The sequence below is a fragment of the Vipera berus genome (assembly GCF_964194415.1).
Source record: "Vipera berus genome assembly, chromosome: 1".
Lineage (NCBI taxonomy): Eukaryota > Metazoa > Chordata > Lepidosauria > Squamata > Viperidae > Vipera > Vipera berus.
In genome coordinates this window covers 229129603-229149415 of record NC_138202.1, presented here as the reverse complement: position 1 = coordinate 229149415, position 19813 = coordinate 229129603, and the positions used below count along the sequence as shown (strand labels likewise).

Sequence of the window (19813 nt, the reverse complement as noted above, 5' to 3'; positions counted from 1 at the left end):
AAGCCCATTAAAGGAAACAGAAAACAAACTTGTAGACATAAAGCAGGACTCAAAGACCAAGCATTATGACTTTCATTATCACTGAACAGCACCATCCAACAGGATCTTATGAAAAGCAATTCCCACTCTATCAACTGCTCAGCAGAGTGATAAAATAAGGAACTGCACATTTGTATGAATGAACCAGCCCTCACTTTCTACTGAGATTTCAAACAGGCAGGAATAAAATAAACTGATATTCCTTTGTGGAATGTAACTGCCTGCTGAATTCTACCCCAAAGTCAGTCTCGTTTCTAGAATCATTTTTAGTTAGAGCAGAGGTGGGGAACTATGGCCTGTTAATGACTTGTGGACTTCAACTCCCAGAATTCCATGGTTGGCTCAGCTGAAGTCCACAAGTCATAAAAGGGCCATAGTTCCCCACCCCTGAATTAGAGCAACCTAAACATACCATCTGCTGGATCAATTTGGTGTGGAGTTTTACCAGATTTCTACCTCAATATTTTTACAGTGAAAATTCACATTTGTTGTATTGCACCCAGCAGTATAGAGTCCGGTTTTTGAAAACAGCACTAATGGCTATGATTAACAATATAAAGAAGCCTGAATAGCTGATATATTACATTGCTTGCTGATTATTGTTGATTGTGGTTTTGCTATTGTTTGCTAAACCCGAAGAACTGTGTTTTTGACTTTTGGACTGGTAAGACGACTTTGTATTGGATAACTCTTGAACTGTTGATATCTTCTCTGTACCTGTGTATGACCTGGACTGTTTATTCTTGACTTGTGCTACTCCTAAAAGTAAAGTTTTTTTCCTTTTTTACACGCCTCAGTGTATCAGTGCAGTTGCTGTGCAAAACCTGACTACTCTCAGTACCACTTCTTCTGTGCATTCTTCTTGTTGGCTCAGGAGATATTCTGCACAAACCCTGTCATTGGTTATGGGCCCAGAGACGTTCTGAGAGCTAGCATACACAGTACCATATCATAATAGCTGAGTTTTGTGTTACCTCTTCAACTGGAAAAGTGGCAGAAGAACAAGCAACAGGTATTTCCTGGATAACCTGGTTAGATGGGACAAACTATGTTTCCTGGTCCACAAAATGCTGCTTGCTTCTGCGCGAGGAAGGACTATGGGCTGTAGTTAATGACCCACCAGACGCGACCGCTTGGGATCCAGAAGATGAGGACGATGCAGAGAATAGAGAAATTTAACCGAGACAACGAAAGAGCTCTTTGCCTAATTGGACTAACACTGGATGACCAGCAGCTTGTCCATATCCGTGGTGAGGAGTCTGCTACTAGGTGTTGAGACATTTTGCGAAGACTTTATGTTCGTGATAGCGTGGGTGCACATATACACCTTACGCGCAAACTGTTTAGGGCTCGTCTTCAGAAGGATGGGGACATGTTAGCTCATCTGGCATTCATGAACAAACTTTTGCAAGAGCTACATGAAAAGGAGCTGATTTTCTCGGAGCTGCATCAGATGTATATCATTCTTTCATCTTTGGATGAGAGCTATGATTCGTATGTCTCGTCTTTAGAAGTCCTGACCAGAGAGGAACTAACATTAAAAAACATTGAGATTGCTGGAAGAGTCCAGAAGAAGGCAAAACAGAGACCAGCTGAGAGACACACAACCACAAGAGGAACAACAATCCACAACTGCTTATACTGTTAAGAAATGTTATTCTTGTGGGGCTAAAGGGCATATTGCTAGATTTTGTAAGAAGGGCAAAAAACAGAATGCAGATAGCAATAGGAGAATAAGAAAAGATGTTGGTTTAGCTGTTTCTGGTTCTCCAACATCCTTAAACCATGATTTGTGGGTGGTTGACAGTGGGGCTTCTCAGTGTATAACCAAGACTAAAGAGAGATTTGCCCATATGACTAAGAGTAAACAGTATGTGTCTTTAGTAAATGGCTGGAGAATGAAAGCCTCTGGTGAAGGTAGTGCATACTGTCCACATATTAATGAACGTTTACCAATGTTATATGTGCCTAAACTAAAGTTTAATTTGTTATCTGTGAAGGCATTGGTACAGGCTGGGTTTGTAGTGACCTTCAGGGGAGATAAATGTATCATTGAAAAGAATGGTACTAGAGCTACCGCTAACCTGAAGAACCATTTATTTGTTCTCACTGACAATCCAGGAATTATGGCTCATCCTGGTTCTGTCTATGAGAACAAAAAACCACATGATGATTGTATCCATCTGCTTCATAGACGTTTAGGGCATGTGAATTTCAATACGCTACGGAAGACTGTTGAACTGGTTAAAGGGATAAAACTGAAACCGTGTCAGAAGTATTTGAATTGTAATGCGTGTAGCCAGGAGAAAAGCAAGGTAAAAAACAGGACTAATGGTTTTAAGACCACGGTACCTTTAGAGCAGACATGTCAAACACAAGGCCCGGGGGCCGGATCCGGCCCACGAAGTGGTTTCATGTGGCCCACGAAGCCATCCTGGAAACAGTGAGGGAACGGCCCCCACTGCCTTGGCCCTGGCCCAGAGACCCTCCTTCTGCCAGAGACCCTCAGATCTGTCCCACTCCTGCCTAGGCCCCCATAGGCACCCTTGATGTGAATGATGTACAGCTGGCCACGCCCACCCAGTAGGCTATACGCACTCTAGCTACGCCCACCCAGTAGGCCACGCCCACCCAGGCCATACCCACCCGGCCCCCTGAGGGCAACCGCAATGCTGATGCGGCCCTCAGTGAAATTGAGTTTGACACCCCTGCTTTAGAGGTAGTGTTTGCAGATATCATTGGCCCTATGAAACCTAGTATTGGTGGAGCATGCTGTATTCTGAGTATCATGGACCATTATTCACGTTATGGTTTTTGTTATTTAATGACAACAAAAGCAGACACATTTCAGAATTTTGCAAACTGGCTGAAGTTTGTTGAAAGAAAAATGAAGAGGAAGGTTCCGTGTATTGTAACAGATAATGGTACTGAGTTTACCAATACACGTTTTGTAGCCATGTTACAGACAGCCGGCATTGAACATAAGCGTTCTGCCCCTTACAGACCCCAACACAACGCATTTGCACGCTCACCTGGTGGGAGTCTAACATTTTCATATACTTCTAACTCCTGCAAGGATTGTAACTCCTTATCCATTGCTCCCTTCCATGCTCTTTGTTCTTTTTCGGGATACAATTTAATCTCTTCAAAATTAGACGGTTCTACATTCACCTGACATACAACACTAGCCTGGTATCTATCAGGTGGACGCCTATCACGTGTCGAACGTCTAGGCCACAGGTCTGCAACCCACGGCTCCGGAGCCGCATGTGGCTCCCAGTCCTCTGCCATGTGCAGTCCAAAAAAAAAAAAAGTGGGACTAAGAAAGTTCAACCAATCAATTCAAATATGCAGGGTAGGTGCATATCTCGCCTTGGCTCCACTCTTCAGTCAAACCCTGTTCTGCGCATGCGTGCATGTACGCACATGTGCACACATTTTTTGCGGCTCCCAGTTTTTCCTTTTGTCAGGGAACCGGTTCCGAGTGGCTCTTTCACTGTTTCAGGTTGCTGACCCCTGGTCTAGGAAATACAGGACTTGGTGTTGGACTGCAATGCTTCCTTGGTGCCTCCTCTGGAGCCCCAGAGATTAGGTAAAAAAACAACAGCAACAACACCTTGGGTGATGTCGTCCTCAACTTACGATGACAACTGAGCCCAACATTTCTGTTGCTAAGCGAGACAATTAAGTGAATTTCTCCCCCCACCATTTTATGACCTTTCTTGCCACAGTTGTTAAGTGAATCTGGCTTCCCCATTGACTTTGCTTGTCAGAAGGTCACAAAAGGTGATCACATGACCCTGGGATTCTACAACTGTCATAAATATGAGTCAGTTGCGCACATGACCAGGGAGATGCTGCAATGGTTGCAAGTATGAAAAACGGTCAAGTCCCTTTTTTCAGTGTTGTAACTTTGAACGGTCACTAAACGAACTGTTGTATGTCGAGCACTACCTGTACCACATTTGCTTAGCAAATGAAATTTTGGGCTCAATGGTGGTCATAAATAAAGGACTACCTGTATACTAGTACATACTTATGACTACCACTGAGCCCAAAATTTCCATTGTCAAGCAAGAGAGTTGTTAAGTGAATTTTGCCCCATTTGACCACCTTTCTTGGCAGTTGTTAAGTGAATCACTGCAGTTGTTAAGTTAGTGTCACGGTTGTTAAGTGAATCTGGCTTCCCCATTGACTTTGCTGTCCGAAGGCGGCAAAAGGTGATCACATGATCCCAGGACACTGCAACCGTCATAAACACATGCCAGTTGCCAAGCCTCCGAATTTTGACCATGTGATCCTGGGGGTGCTGCAATAGGGGATGTTTTCCCGTAGGTGTGAAAAACAGTCATAAGTCACTTCTTCCGGTGCCATTTGAACTGTCACTAAACAAACAGTTATAAGTCGAGGATTATCTGTAAATAAAATCTATATATTGCATACAAAGTGGTGTATAGCATACATATATAAGGTTGGCATTACTCATTATTTTCTCCTTCTGCAACAAAACGATTAGTTGACTCCACCATACAGTTATCCTTTGCATTATAAGATATCAACCAGTCTCATCTATCTAGTTATTCTGTGAGGTTTGGTGTGCATGTTTTATTTTTGGCTACTCCTATAGTTTTTCCTATAGTTTCATAAATGTACAAGAAAGGGGAAAAGGAAAAAAATCCATTTGGTCTGGCTTGATCATCTTTTACGGCAAAGATTATTCATTCACACAACTCAAGTTCTGTTATACTCTAACACTTTCAAAATAACTGATCTTGGAAGAACAGGAAATATCACTTCCATCTTCCCCAATATTTTTTTTACCCATGATATATTGTGGAATAAGGCACATCTCATCAAATCATGCCATTGCTTTATTGATGAGTGGATCTTCTACCATTTCAACATATATAAATGTTTACTAATGTTGTACTCTTCTCTTTTCGGCACTTAAGTATGAGCCAGCAATATGCTGTATCTGTCAAAAAGGCCAATGTAGTCCTAGGCTTCATCAACAGAGGGATAGTATCAAGATCATGTGAATTGTTAGTACTGCTTTATAATGCCTTGGAAAGAGTGCAGAGAAGAGCAACAACGATTTTTAGGGAACTGGAGGCTAAACCATACAATTAACAGTTGTGGGAACTGAGTATGTCTAGTCCAACAAAGAGAAGGACTAAGGGTGACATGATAGCAGTCTCCCAATATCTGAGGGGCTGTCACAGAAGGAAGGGTCAACCTATTCTCCAAATCACTTGAGAGCAAGACAAGGTGATAGCTTATCAAAGAGAAGCAACCTAGAACTAAGGAGAAGTTTCCTGGCAGTGAGAACAATTAACCAGTGGAACAGCCTGCCTCCAGAAGCTGCAGGAGCTCCATCACTGGAGGTTTTTAAGAAGAGATTGGACAACTATTTTTCTGAAATGGTATAGGGCTTCCAGTTTGAGCAGGGGGTTGGACTAGAAGACCTCCAAGGTCCCTCCCAACTCTGTAAATTCTGTTACTTCTCCCTCCAAGATGTTTCTCAGTTAACAACTAAAGGCATTCATTGTGTCAACAAAAGACTAAAACTACTCAAACTAGACAGTTCTATAATCATGTCTTATCTGCGTCCAGCTAAGAGGACAATTTGTTTTGCTTTATCTAATTAAGAGAAAATAATGTTCTGCTTTCAGTAAATTATTCTCTTGTAATAGAATCATTGTTGGTATATTTATAGGATTGCATCCTACTGGTCAGCTGCTCAGATTTGTTCCACATTATTAACACTTCATTTTGCGAAAATAAATTCTCCAGGCAGATCAGAGATAGATTACTGTCTAAATTATGAAAGAAATGCAATTACTAGGCTATATAGAATAAAAGTTTGTTTGTAAAAGCCAAGATAAAAGTATGGGCCCTTAATACATAGAATGGTTTAATATTCTTACCAACTCAGAGGTTTTCCTGATCAGTATATGTTCTTTGCCTTATACCTATGCTAGATCTCAGACGGTTAAGAGATGGAAGGGCATACAAAACCCTCACACAAGAGTAATACATAGCAAGTCTTACAATGTCTCAAGCTTTGAGTCCTTCAGATGGAAAAACGTCTGACTAAGTGTTTCCCTTCACCTTGAAAGGCAAGCAGAGACTATAAAAGAGTTTTAGGGAATATGTACAGCAATATCACATCCACCCAGATAATAATAATAATAATAATAATAATAATAATAATAATAATAATAATAATAATAATAATAATAATAATAATAATAATAATAATAATATAGTGCTTTAAGCCTTTTAAATAGAACAAATCTGATTCCAAGACCAACATCCTTGCCATTAGTCTACAGCAGGCATGTCAAACTCGTGACATCATGTGATGTCGCGCGACGTATTGTGACTTTTTCCCCATTGCTGACAATGGGGGTGGGTGGGCGTGGTTTCAGTATGATGCATCCAGCTGGCAGTTTGACATGCCTGGTCCACAGAGTTTATACTCCTGTCTATTGCTGATTATCCACCATCCCTTCTCTTTTCCCTTGAATTAGTCTTTCTTCCCTGAAAGCAATAAATTAAATCAATTAGTGCAGGTTCGCATCCCACCAGGCTCAAGGTTGACTCAGCCTTCCATCCTTCCGAGGTAGGTAAAATGAGGACCCAGATTGTTGGGGGCAATAAGCTGACTTTGTAATAATGCCGCTTGGGGGTGTGTGTGAAAGCCCTAATAAGCAGGCATATAACAGAATGAAGGCTACTGCTAAGCTTGTAAGCCGCCCTGAGTCTTCGGAGAAGGGCGGGATATAAATGGAATTAAAATAAATAAATAAAAAAATAAATTAAATCTTTTCTGATTCTTTGACTTTCACACCATGTGCTGCTTTTCTTATTTATAGCACGCGCTCATATTTTGCTAGAAGCAAATGACAGAAATCAAACCACCACATTAGAAACAACATTCACGACCGAAAGTATTTCTATTGATCTTTTTATCCGTCAGTCACTTAAGGCTGCAACCAAGAGAACTAAGTTGGCCAAACGCACACAGGAGAAATTCTTCTTGGACTGAAAAATGGCAACTATTTTAGGAGACCAACTGGATGCATTTGAGAAGTAGTTCATCCTTCGCCCTGAAATCCTCAGCTCTCCTCTAAGGATGGATTAAAGACTTCAAGCTTGAACAGCTGCTTTGAGTGATTCACAGTCAAAAGAAAACATGCACGTTTAGTGAGTTTTGGTCCAATTATGGAACAAGCTAGGCTGGTTTGGTCTGAGTGAAAGAACAGCCTGAGTGGAATTGTTTTAAGTGTTCTGTGCTATTTTAGGTGATTTGATTGGAAGGCTCCTTGTTTTTGTTTTTTTGTTTTTTGCAAAAAGGAGTGTTCCTTTTTTTACTTCCTCCCCCCTCCCACCCCCACCCCCAGGCTACTACTGTAAGGACAGGACACGTCCTTGATATTATTGGCTTAGGCTGAAGAGGATGAGGGAAATGTTCTGGAATTAAGCAGAAGGCATTTAAGGAATGCATGGTACAATGAAGGAGACCTTTTGGATCTGATTTTTTTTTCCCCACCCACATGCCACTGTTTAACTACCTAGAACAGGGGTGTCAAACTGCCGGCCTGCGGGCCAGAGCGTCATGCCGAAACCACGCCCACCCTACTGCTGGCAATGGAAAAAAAGTCACGATGCATCGCAACACATCACGTGACGTTGCGAGTTTGACACCCTTGACCTAGAAGGTAAATCTCTGTTCCTCTGCTGAAGCTGGACCTCACATGTGTTCACACAGTTGCTTTGCCGTAGTTTCCCCTCTGCTCAAAACCAGGAGGAAATCATATCGGCATAAATTAGTGGGCCCTTAACACGCATCTAGAACAGGGCTATGCTGTGCTTCTGCTCACGCAGCTCCAGCACACAACCCTGTAAAGACAGCAACTGGTAGCTTTTTAAGGAAGAATGTGAAGATTACCAACTGAGAAAAAGTCACTATTAACAGCCATACAGCCAAGACTATCCTAGCAGCCATAAAGAATATGGTGCTAGGATAGTCTTGTCAGATCCAGGTGCTCCATCCAATTAATTTTTATTTCTATTGGTTTTTCTTCTCAAAGGCTGTTGACCTATCAACCTGTAGAGAGCAGCAGAGCATCTAGAGAGAGGGGGGGGGAAACTACCTTTGCAACGAGCCTGTAAAAACAAGAGTAAATGGAGAAAGTCTATGTTCCTGACTGTCCTCAGGGTTAGGATTAGGCTGACATAATGCTAAGAAGAGGTTTACTTTAAAACATTTCTGAAAGGAGCCCCCAATTGAGTGAATAAGCTGAGTTCAGTTCCTTTTATTTGCCAGGATGCATCTTGACCTGTAGATAATTAACTTGAAAGAGATGTCTGAGAAAGTGAGGTCTCCATGTTCTTTCTTTCAAGACAGATTAGCAACCTCTCCTCATGTTCCTTTCAATTAGCAAAACTCTGGGGAAAAGCAGAAGGCTACACTTTTGAGTTTTTATATTGGGGAAGGGCAGTATAGGTGGAGAACGAACCTAATCATTCCATAACTGGAATCTTCAAAAAAAGTTATTTTTTCTCTCTTTTTGTCCATAAGCACTACACTAGTAGTAGCACTTTTCATGAGCTACTATTCCAGTGGTGGCGAACCTATGGCATGCGTGCCAGAGGCGGCACTCAGAGCCCTCTCTGTGGGCATGCGCACCACCACCACTAGCAGCTCACGCAGGTCTCTTAGGGGGGCACTGCTGCCGCCTGGAGCAGCAGCCCCGCCCAGCACAAAGCAGGCAAAATGGCTGGCTAGCAAGCTCAAGTAGAGGTGTTAGAGCATCGAGGTGGCCATGCCTACTTGGCCACACCCACCCTGGCTGCTGTGACCACCCTGGCTGCGCCCACCCAGTGGGCCACACCCCCGCCCTCTCTGACGGAACCACAATGCTGATGCGGCCCTGGCACTTTGCAACAAATAAGTGGGTTTTGGGTTATGGTTTGGGCACTCGGCCTCTAAAAGGTTTGCCATCACTGTACTATGCCATCTATTCTTCTGATCATAGGGTGATAAGAAAGATGCAAGGTATTTGGGGGTGGGGTGATCCCATTGTTTCCTATGGCCAAAATAGTCAAAACATTTCAAGATGTCTTTCCGTAAAATAAGAAACTGGATCAGGTTGTGTTCTGGCAAAATACAGACAACTCAAAAGTGTTTAAACCATTAATAGGTATATTCCTGTGTAATGTTCAGTTAATTGTAGCACTGGTTATGCTTGATGAATTGGGACTTAGTGGAGGGATTTATCCAGTTCGCACCACTTTGGCAGAACCGGTAACTAATTTTTTGTTGCCCAGGCCCAGAATGGACTTCTGGAAGTGGCATCCACACACAGAATCAGTTGTTCACATATTTGAATCCCACCACTGGACTTTGTACAAAATACTTCCATGATAGCAACTTAAAAAAGAACTTGTGCTGATTCATTTTCAGCAGTATATCCTTACTGGGTTAAAAAAATCAAGCAGTTTCAGACAGTCTTCTCATCTAGGAGGTAATATTATTAACATGATTTGCTATAATTATCTAAGAACCTGCAGTCTTGAGATATACTTCTACACAGTAATTTTAGTTTTAATAAGCTAAATACTCCTAACAGCTAGAGACATTCAACAGTATTTTGACAGAGAATTCCAAATTTAACTAGAGCTAATGTTCCAGAACATTGCTGCGGGAGAATGACCTGGCCTTCAATTATTCTTAAAACTTAAGATAATATTTCAGATTTCCACCTACACTGTGAAAAGATGTTGACACAAGTAACAGCTGTCCTCCTTTATCTGAGAAGCCCAAGGCTAGGAGGTAAAGTCTTAATTATTTTGGTTAATCTCCAAGCAAACATAGCTCACAGAACATTCACCAGTAATTGTAAAGGTCTGATTTCAGTCCAATGTAGTCACTATTCCGCCTGCAAACTTTACTACATCTATATTCTTCAATTATTTGAAGATTTATCAGCTACTGCAGCTTAAGCAATTCCATTCTATTTTCCTGAATAAAAACTACATACTTCATTTCTCCTAGTATAAATAAAGTAATAAACATTAATTACCTCTTTAGGTAAAGATACAAGTTTGTTTCGGTCAGCATTCAATATATTCAGCTTCTTTAGTTTTCCAATGCTCTTTGGCAAGGTCTGAAACAAAACAATGTCGGCAATTAATATTGCTGGAATTTCAAAGTAAATTGGGCAAAGCAAGCAGTGAGCTAATTAATGTGCTGCAACTTTTTAAGAAGTTGTCTTTAAACAGAATGATGAAATGATAGGCCAAAATCTTTACTAAGAGGAGTTCTATCATTATCATCATCATCATCATCATCATCATCATCATCATCATAACTACTACTACTACTACTAGCAGTAGTAGTAGTAGTAGTTGGAAGGGACCTTGGAGGTCATATAGTCCAATCCCCTGCTCAGGCAGGAAACCCTACCATTACAGACAAATGGCTGAATTTCAGATGTCTGAGATTTAAAAAGTTCAATAGATGCATGATCAGTATTTCCATCTGTACCGACTTATACCTCAGGATAATTGGCACAACTGCAAAACCTTCCTGAGTAACCAAGATAAGAAATATTTATTTTAAAAGATGATCACATCTAGTTTGGGGCAATTTCTCACAGAAACCTCTTAGTCCTCCTTCTCCAATTAGGATTTTTGATGTTTCAGAGATCAGTAGTTAACATTACCTACGTATGCCTTTTCTCCACTTACAGGTGAACAAGGAAAATGAAGGCAATTCACATAGCAAGTAATAGATCCATGATTATTGTACTCATAAAAACATACTATTGAAGATAACATAGGATTACTTCTGTGGTTTTTTCCTCTCTCAAAGTATTTGCCTTATTCTGCAACAGTGGCTAGGAAATTAGTCTCAAGTTGGAGCAGCATATAATAGAGAGAGAACAAATTACAGCCTTTATTTTACTATTACATCTTGTTCTAGCACACTGCAAAGCAAACATATGATGTTCCATTGTTACTCCTCCCATTCCTCAGCTTTGCAGGTTTTAACTCCTTCCCCATTTATTAGACCAATTGTTCCATAATTCTATCCTAAAAATGAGATAAAACCACTTCTTAACTCTATCACTGACCTTTATCAATTTTTTAAATTAATTTTGTTGAAGGTCTTTCTCATTGCCCTCCAAAATCAACTGGGACAGGTTTTTCCTCTCCAGATTTATTATTTGCCCTCCACCAAATGTGATTTCCTCCTGGGAAAGCTGTTACAAAACTATCAGCCAATCTTTATTATTTAATTTACTAAATATCTATTAAAATTTATAAATTACATTAAGTACTAGAGTATTGAAGTTTGAGGTGATTGAAGAAAGCCAAAACATAATTTAGCATGCCAGCATCCTATTACTCTGAACAAGATCATGCTTTATTACAGGCATGTCCAAAGTCCGGCCCGCGGGCCATTTGCGGCCCGGGGGGTGGTTTAATATGGCCCTCTAACAGCCCTCCCTGCTCTGTGTAAATGCGGCCCTCCCACGGCCCTCCCTTCTGATTGAGGGTGGCAAGCAGAAGACTGTCTGCCACAGGAGGGAGGGCGGTGAGAGGGTGTTTCTGAACAGCATATGGAGTCTCGGGTGCTGCCAGATCCCCTCCTTCTTTTCCCCCTTCTCTCTCTCTCTCTCTCTCTGTCTGTGTGTGTTGGACCCGCGGGGAACAGCTGGTAGGGAGGCGGCAGTCCAGCATTTTCCCCCCTCTCGTTTGTGTATGTGTGTGTTGGACCTGCGGGGAACGGCTGGTAGGGAGGCTGGTAGGGAGGCGGCAGTCTGGCATTTCCCCCCCTCTCATTTGTATGTGTGTGTGTGTGTTGGACCCGCGGGGAACGGCTGGTAGGGAGGCAGCAGTCCGGCATTTTCCCCCCTCTCGTTTGTGTGTGTGTGTGTGTGTGTGTGTGTGTGTGTGTGTGTGTGTCTCGGACCTGTGGGGAACGGCTGGTAGAGGTGGTGGCAGTCTGGTGTTTGCATCTCTCTGTGGGCCCGACACACACACACAGGAGGGGGGAACGCCGGACGGCCACCTCTACCAGCTGTTCCCCACAGGTCTGACACACACACACAGGAAGGAGGTAAACAACACCGGACCACCGCCTCCCTAACAAACCTCTCCTGCGTGCGGAGAAATGCCCATTCCCTCTGCTGAGCCATCCCAGTTGCTTGCATTGCGGAAGGCAATCATTTGGAACGAAGACACGAGATTCGGTGTTTCTCCGCCCGCGCTGATCTCGCCCTCCTTACAGTCTCCCTCTCTTTGTTTCAGCTTGCTTTCTGCATTTGGGATGAAGACTCAAGAGAGGGAGACTGTAAGGAGCGCGAGATCAGCGCGGGCTGAGAAACGCCGAATCTCAAGTCTTTGTCCCAAATGCAGAAAGTGCTGATCTCGCGCTCCTTACAATCTCCCTCTCTCGAGTCTCCAGTCTTTGTCCCAAATGCAGAAAGCAAGCTGAAACAAAGAGAGGGAGACTGTAAGGAGGGCGAGATCAGCACGGGCTGAGAAACGCCGAATCTCGAGTCTTCATCCCAAATGCTTGCCTTCTGCAACGCAAGCAACTGGGATGGCTCAGCAGAGGGAATGGGCGTTTCTCCCCACACGCTGATCAGCGAGCGCAGAGAAATGTGGATTCCCTGTGCGCCTTTGCAAGATATGGAGGTGCTCCAGGGAAGTAACTGGGATGGCTCAGCAGAGGGAATGGGCATTTCTCCGCACGCGCTGATCAGCGGGCGCGGAGAAAAGCCGAACCTCGAGTCTTCATCCCAAATGTAGAAAGCAAACTGAAACAAAGAGAGGGAGATTGTAAGGAGTGCGAGATCAGCGCGGGCTGAGAAATGCCGATCTCGTGTTCAGATTGTTGGGGGCAATCTCGCTCCAGCGTCTCGGCGAGCACACTGGGCTGCCCCGCTCCTTGGGGCTCGCTGCTGCCATGGGGGCTGGCTCGGGGATTTGTTTCTGCAGGTTAAATCGGAACCAAGCAGCAAGTGAAAAAGTTAGCAGCAGTAGCGGGAGTGGTTTTAATTGCCAAGCGTCCCCATGGAAGTCAATGGAGGCGCCGCGGCTGGCCTTTTGAGTTGGTGAGTGAATGAGAGCGAGAGAGAAACGTTTATTGAGCAGTGTGAGTGAATGAGAGCATAAAAGAGGCTTTTTGGAGCAAGAGTGAGGGAATGAGAGAGCGAGAGAGAAGCTTTTGCAAACAAAACATGAGTGAATGAGACCGAGAGAGAAACTTTTCCAAGCAAAGGTGAGTGAATGAGAGTGGAGGGGGCAGGGCGCCTGTATGTCTCCCCTTAGGCTGCACTGTTCTGTCAAGCCTCCTGTTTTGCACATAAAATACATTGTGAAAACTCAGCTGTCAGTTGATCTTAATGTTATAAAATGAAAAGTATGCCATTTGCAATTAACTTGGCATAAAATAATTCATTTGCATTTAATTGTAATTGTTCAAAGAATGTTCGGAAAAATGTTCGGCCCTCCAGCATGTTCACTTCATCCAATCTGGCCCTCTTTGAAAAAAGTTTGGACACCCCTGCTTTATTAGGTCTTACATTTAGCAATCGCTTTTTCCATCAATACAGTTTCTGCTCTACTACACTAACCCTAGCTGGATAATTTGGTATTACAACAGTTTTGGTGATGGTTTGTAGCTGGAACTTTGCACTTTGATATGGCCCAAGGGCTAATCAATAAAGTTGTTGTTGGTATTACAACCAAATTGAAGTGAAACCTGCTTTGAAATAATTCCATGCTTTTCTCTCTGCCCCATTCACTGTTGAGCTGATATTTTGGTCTACTATAACTTCATGCTATTCAATATTGTGTTTAAAATGCATCCTGATGGACAGTAATTCAGTTGTTTCGTACTTCACTGTAATTGTCATAAGCTCTTAAAATAGGTAAATAAAGGTTCTGCCATCCTCATTTAATGCCATCATTTGAGGAGCTAACAGCATACTTACCAGCAGCTGATTTTCTGTAAGAACTAATTCTGTAAGACATTCACAGTTTCCTACAGCTTCTGTTAATTGAGTAAGCCTGTTCTGGTCAACCTTCAAGATGGATAGCTTTTTTAACTTTCCTGTAGACACAAAAATGAGCCTTTAAAAATGTTGTAGACAAAACAAAACCAGAGACCCTAATTGCAGCAATTATCAACTACTTAAGGAGAAAACAATCTTAACTAATTCTCCAGAATATTCAGATGTTCTTGAAAAATTCTGATTTTTTTTAAAAAGCTTTTTTACCTAATAAAGTCTATCTTTCAAAAGATAACCTTCCAAAGACATTTTTACAATTAAAAAAACCAACAAAGCTTCTATGAGTTTCCAGGCCTCAGGTCATCCGGATTTGAAATTGTAAAAACTGTAACCCAATATTGTTCAAAAGTCACAAGTCATGAAAAGCCTGCCCAATTGGTATTTTAGCTGAAAGATTGAAGACCAGAGTGATAAAGTGAGACACTATATCCACGCTCTTTGTTCATCTTGGAGAAGGGCTCCCGATAAAGCTGTGTGGTCAATGCAGTAAGACAACTGTAGCCCTTCAAGGCAGATCTGGCTAGGAAACCATTGCTGTACAGATCGGTATTAGTTTTATCAAAAAGCTACAGTAACTCTGAATGTATTTCCCTCTTCTCTCCCTTTTATCTTCATGAAACCTAGAAAGGGTTTAGTCTGACACATTTACTCAGGTTACATTCCTGCCCTGGGCTCGCTCATCTTTTATCTGATCATTGCCTTCTTCCTGTCCCTCCAGGCTATTCCCTATATGCCCTCAATAGCCAATAACTATCTACTCTCCTCAAGGAGCCTCATCTAGTGTTCTCTTTGGGCTCTTTTAGACACCAGTCAAAAGTAAGGTCATTCATCCAGGCTTTTAAACTTGAAATGTGCCTTCTCAGCTGATTCACCAATGGCAGAAGTGAACACATGGACATCCAGATGCTGTTAGAGTGGAATTGCTATCATCTTTCAACATTGATTCTACTGGCTAGATTGACGGGAGGGTTCAACGACATCTGGGAAGAACGTCTGGGAAGGTAGCCCTTGCCTACCATAAAAAGAAAGCCATGCTCTAACAAGTGGACAACAGAATTACATTTTTGACAGAAAAGCAAGAAGGCGTCCTTAAGCAAATAATCTATGCTACTTGAGAGGAGAAATTCCAGGGGCACATTGCAAAATGAGGAAACCAATCATAATTAGCAAGAGTGTGCTCAACTTCATAATCATTGGTAGCCAAAAGCAATGTTCACAAAATATTATTTTTGCACAACTCATCACTGATCCATGTATTAAAGAAGAATGTGTTTTCAGGAGAAGCCGTGATAGCATCAACCGAGAACCCCAGATAAAACCTCTTTGCCTCTCTCAGGGTTTGCAAGAGAGTGTGAAGCATAGATAATTGTACGGGCCACGCTATCTTCTTGAAAGGAAGGGTGGGATCAAAACACAACATCCAAAAAGGATTAGGATGTGAGTTCTTATGGGTTGTGACCCCCCCTCCGATCAAAGAATGTCGATTGGTGGCCCCCAGGGGGGAGGGCGTTCTCTGTGGGCACGCCAGACCTGTGGAACCGCTTGCCGGTCGAGCTCCGGATGGCCCCCGACCTTCGCTCCTTCCGGCGGGATCTAAAAACCTATTTATTTGAGCAATCCGGCCTGGTTTGATGGGTTAAGGGATGGGTTTTAACATGGTTCTTTAATTACTGTTTATATTGGGCATAATATTTAATTGTTTTTTAACTTTTGTATTTCGTTTTTAATATTTATTGCCCTGTACACCGCCCTGAGTCCTTCGGGAGAAGGACAGTATAAAAATTTAATAGAAAGAAAGAAAAGTTGCAAACCAAGTGGGAAAAGATGGAAATATTTAGGGAAATTAGTCTAGCTAAGCTTAAATTCTTTTTAACTTTTTCCTCTTATTCTAGAATCTGCTGCTGAATTCTGTGGGCAAGTTTGGATAAGGGTGATGCCAGCAAATCAAGAGAAAGAAACTCCATAGAACTAAGCGACCAGGAATCATCCTCCTGCCCTTGTGCCCACAAGCAGAGGCTTCCCAAAGCCGAGGGGTGTTTCAGCTGGCAGAGACAGGTGCTCTTCCCTCCTGATTAGCCTGACTCACTGCCTGGAGTCACACCTGTTGCAAAGACCATCCTAGGCTTTTGTTTCCCAGGGCACAGGCTTATCTGGAGCAGGAACCCAGAAGAACACAGGGCACAAAAAGCCACACTGCGCAGCTCAGAAGAATGACCTTCAGCCTCATTAGGTTGGGTCCATGGATGAGTTAACTACAGTTCCTCCATCCAGCAGGCTCCTGCTCGGCCAGCAGCCCTGAAAATCCGGGGACAGGACATAACACTTGAGCAGGAGGCTGTCTCCTAGGTCTCCCTCCTCCCTCCGCAAAATAAGGGTGTATTCACATAGGCATCACACCGTCACGAATCTAGGGTGGATGCTGGGCAAATGGGTGACAACCGTTCCCTGCAATAAGCTACATCTTGCCATTTCCTCTCTTGCAACTGGAGCTGACACCCGATCACACTGGGAAATCTCCTCCTCCCATCGTAGGACTCGCTTGGTTTTACTCCCAGACCAAGTATTGATGAATCTGATTCTGATCCTTCCTTGAGGAAACCAGCAGGTGTGGAAAATTCATGGCAGTTTTCAGGGAGAACTGATCAGATGACCGGTTTCAGAGTGTCTGTCAGACTGAAGGGGAGCTTGCAATCGTGTTCCCTGCCCTGAAGTCAAGGGTAATGTAAGCACGAGTGTGTTTTGATGGTGGAATACACAAGGTATACTTTTGGACAGACACTAACAATCACAGGTTTCAAAATAGGGGCAGACTGACCTTGAAGATAAGGAGTTGGTTAGCAAGGCGTGACAGATGCAGGACGGAGGATACAGTCCAGGCAGCCCTATTTATAGACAGTGCTTTTTAAACGCACAGTAAGAGCTCTATTGTGTCTCCTGACATCCAAAGGTTGATGGAGGAGGCATACCAAGGGCTACAAGGATACCCACGACATTCCCAGAGCCAGGAGGTGGGGCTAAGGGGGTAAGGTACAGGATGAGCAACCCCCACAGTGCTAAGTCATTAATGGGCCATCTCACTACTATCAAGAAGAAGCTCATTAGTTGTTGTTGTTGTTTTTTAGTTGAGGAGGAATCAAAAACCTTTCATTTATCATTTCAGGGAGACAGAGCATCCACAAAATTTGAGAACTCCTGGGTAAGGATAATACTAGCTAAAGGACAACCTCCAAGCATTTGAATCTAATAAGGCAATTGAACTAGACCCTTCTAAGTTCTCTATTATTAAAACAATCTGATGCTGGATATGGGTATGGATAAGAGGGAAGATTTTATGTTATCCCACTAAAATACAAGCTTCGTACTGAAAACAAATCACGTGCCTTGCAAGTGATCCTCCAATTCAATGCGGAAAAATTGGGGGAGGCCTGCATGGGAGTATTTAATTTACCTGTGCTTTATTGTGTAATTTATTTACACAAACCTCGGTGAGTTTATTATTTTCTTTATTCCTGCTTTATTAACTTGCTATAGGAAAGCACTTTATATTTCTCATGCATTGCTGTGTCAGACCTGCTTCCAATGCAGTTGCTGCTCGAAATGCATGTATTAATAAATGTAATACAGTATTTCCATATGTGTAACATAGCCAAATTGTATATACATTTATGCAGAGTTGTAGCTGTATAACTGTAGTAGGCAGAAATTGAAATACCATGTATATTTAATAATTTGTATTTACAGCACATGTGGATGTCACAAGCCATAGTACAGTGCTATAATCTGGAGATAAGTGGGAAGTGACACTGCTATTTCAAATTGTTGGTAGTTTCTTTTCTTTAAATTCTACTAATGTACATGCATCTACACAGCTGTGGAGGAATACAGTATAAAAATAGTGCGGTGGTTCACAACTGCTCAGCTAGACAGAATGGCAATGAAAATATAGCCTCAAAATAACACGTTAAAAAAAAAACCCTTCTCTGTCTGCAAACATCAATAAGCCATCTGGAATCAAAGACGTAAATTGGGGAAAAGAGCAAAACTGGTTTTAAGCTTTTAAAATGACTCACATTGGTGAAAGTTATACTGTCATTTGACTGGAACATATATAACATGCAATTCACAGAAACAACAAATAGTGGTGGGTAGGTGCACATTTAAAGTATTCTGCAGAAAAATAACTATCAAGGGAACAATAGCATCAGAAGAATGTGTTTGGAAGTACCATTTGAAAAAAAATCAAACACCACAGTTCTGGGATAAAATACTTATGTTAATTACTTCATTATTTCTTTTTGCTTTTAGCTGTATGACACCTTACAGAGTTCCACTGTGAAAATGAAAAGCATGATGCACAAAAGTCCACAGTCAAAACTTTCTTTGCAAGATTTCTAAAAAAAATAAACAGGAAATGTAAGAAACCAACCAGCAAAAAAATAAACAGGCAATTGAAATGGCATGCATTACGGTAATATAAGCTAATCGAAGAATATGCATTTAGGGTCCTGGAGTTGCCCTAAATCTGTGAACTTTTATGGAATATCCAAAAGGACATTATTTCTACAGAGGAGACAGATTTGTGGACAGTCCAATAGAAATGACTGTTTCCAGATGTACATTTCCATGTGCATGGAAATCTCAGTAGAATGCTGCCGTCTGTGGCTTCATCACAAAAATATTTCCAAACAAACCTAAGAACATTTATTACACGTTGCACTGCAGGTAAAACGTTTGGTCTTCTGCACTGAAGAATATTATCTACTATATCTGATAGATAATTGTATCTGTCAGGCTGATTCTTGCATTCACAGAATCATCTGATTTTTATGGTCACCAATCACTGAGAGGTATATTAATAAAAAAATGTGGGTGTCCCCACTACCTTCATAATAATAAAACATTTGAAGATCTAATTTAGATCCAACATGCCATCCATCAATATATCATACTGACAATGATCATGGGTACTACACTCAGAAGGAAAAAAGGGAAAAACTAAGGGGGCAGTTATTTTTTTAAAATACCGTGAGTAACTCTGTTAGAGAGCCAGATGGAGCTTAATTAATGGAACCTAACTTATTCATACATCTCCAGTTGTCCCCTCAGCAATGGCTAATGTATTTCCGCTAATTGCAACATGTAACTAGTTGCAGCAAAACTGCTGATTAGCTGCTTGTAAGCCATATCATCAAGAGCAGGAAAACAAGCAACCAGGATGTTTAGCAAGTGGGAGGGAAAATAATGATAAAGAGGAAGAGATCTGAGCAGTATTAGTTAGGACAAAACAATCAACATAATACTTGCAGTATGCAAACAGAGAAGTTTCTGCTGGGAAAATCACATGTCAGCAATCTCCTCTTCCATTATTATTATTATTAATATACATATAGAGTACACCGCTGCTCAGTGAAGCTTGGATTCAACACCTTAACAGTGGGCAATTAAATATCTTTAAGTCTGGTTGACATTTTCCAAATAACGTCAACGTTTCTTTGTACAAATAATAAACATCTATAAATATCCATTTGGTGAAATGCTGAAAATGTGCTTGATTACTCTTGAGGTAGGCCAGCGTAAAAATGAAAGGAATTGCTAAAGTTTGGGATTCAGTAACAGTGGAGTGTGCCTCTATATGTGTATGTGTGTGAGAGAGAGGAGGGAGGGAGGGAAGGAGGGAGGGA

General features: G+C 42.0%; 1 protein-coding gene across 1 annotated transcript in view; it reads right to left on the bottom strand.

Annotated features, from left to right (window-relative positions):
• The window catches only part of LRRC1 (leucine rich repeat containing 1), a 93125-nt gene that overhangs the window by 14590 nt on the left and 58722 nt on the right, over positions 1-19813 (bottom strand). Inside the window, exons 9-10 of the mRNA XM_081313565.1 lie at positions 14055-14173; positions 10131-10214 (exon numbers count right to left, since the gene is read on the bottom strand). Coding sequence (XP_081169691.1) covers positions 10131-10214; positions 14055-14173 — 203 coding nt within the window. The remainder of the gene's footprint in view (positions 1-10130; positions 10215-14054; positions 14174-19813) is intronic.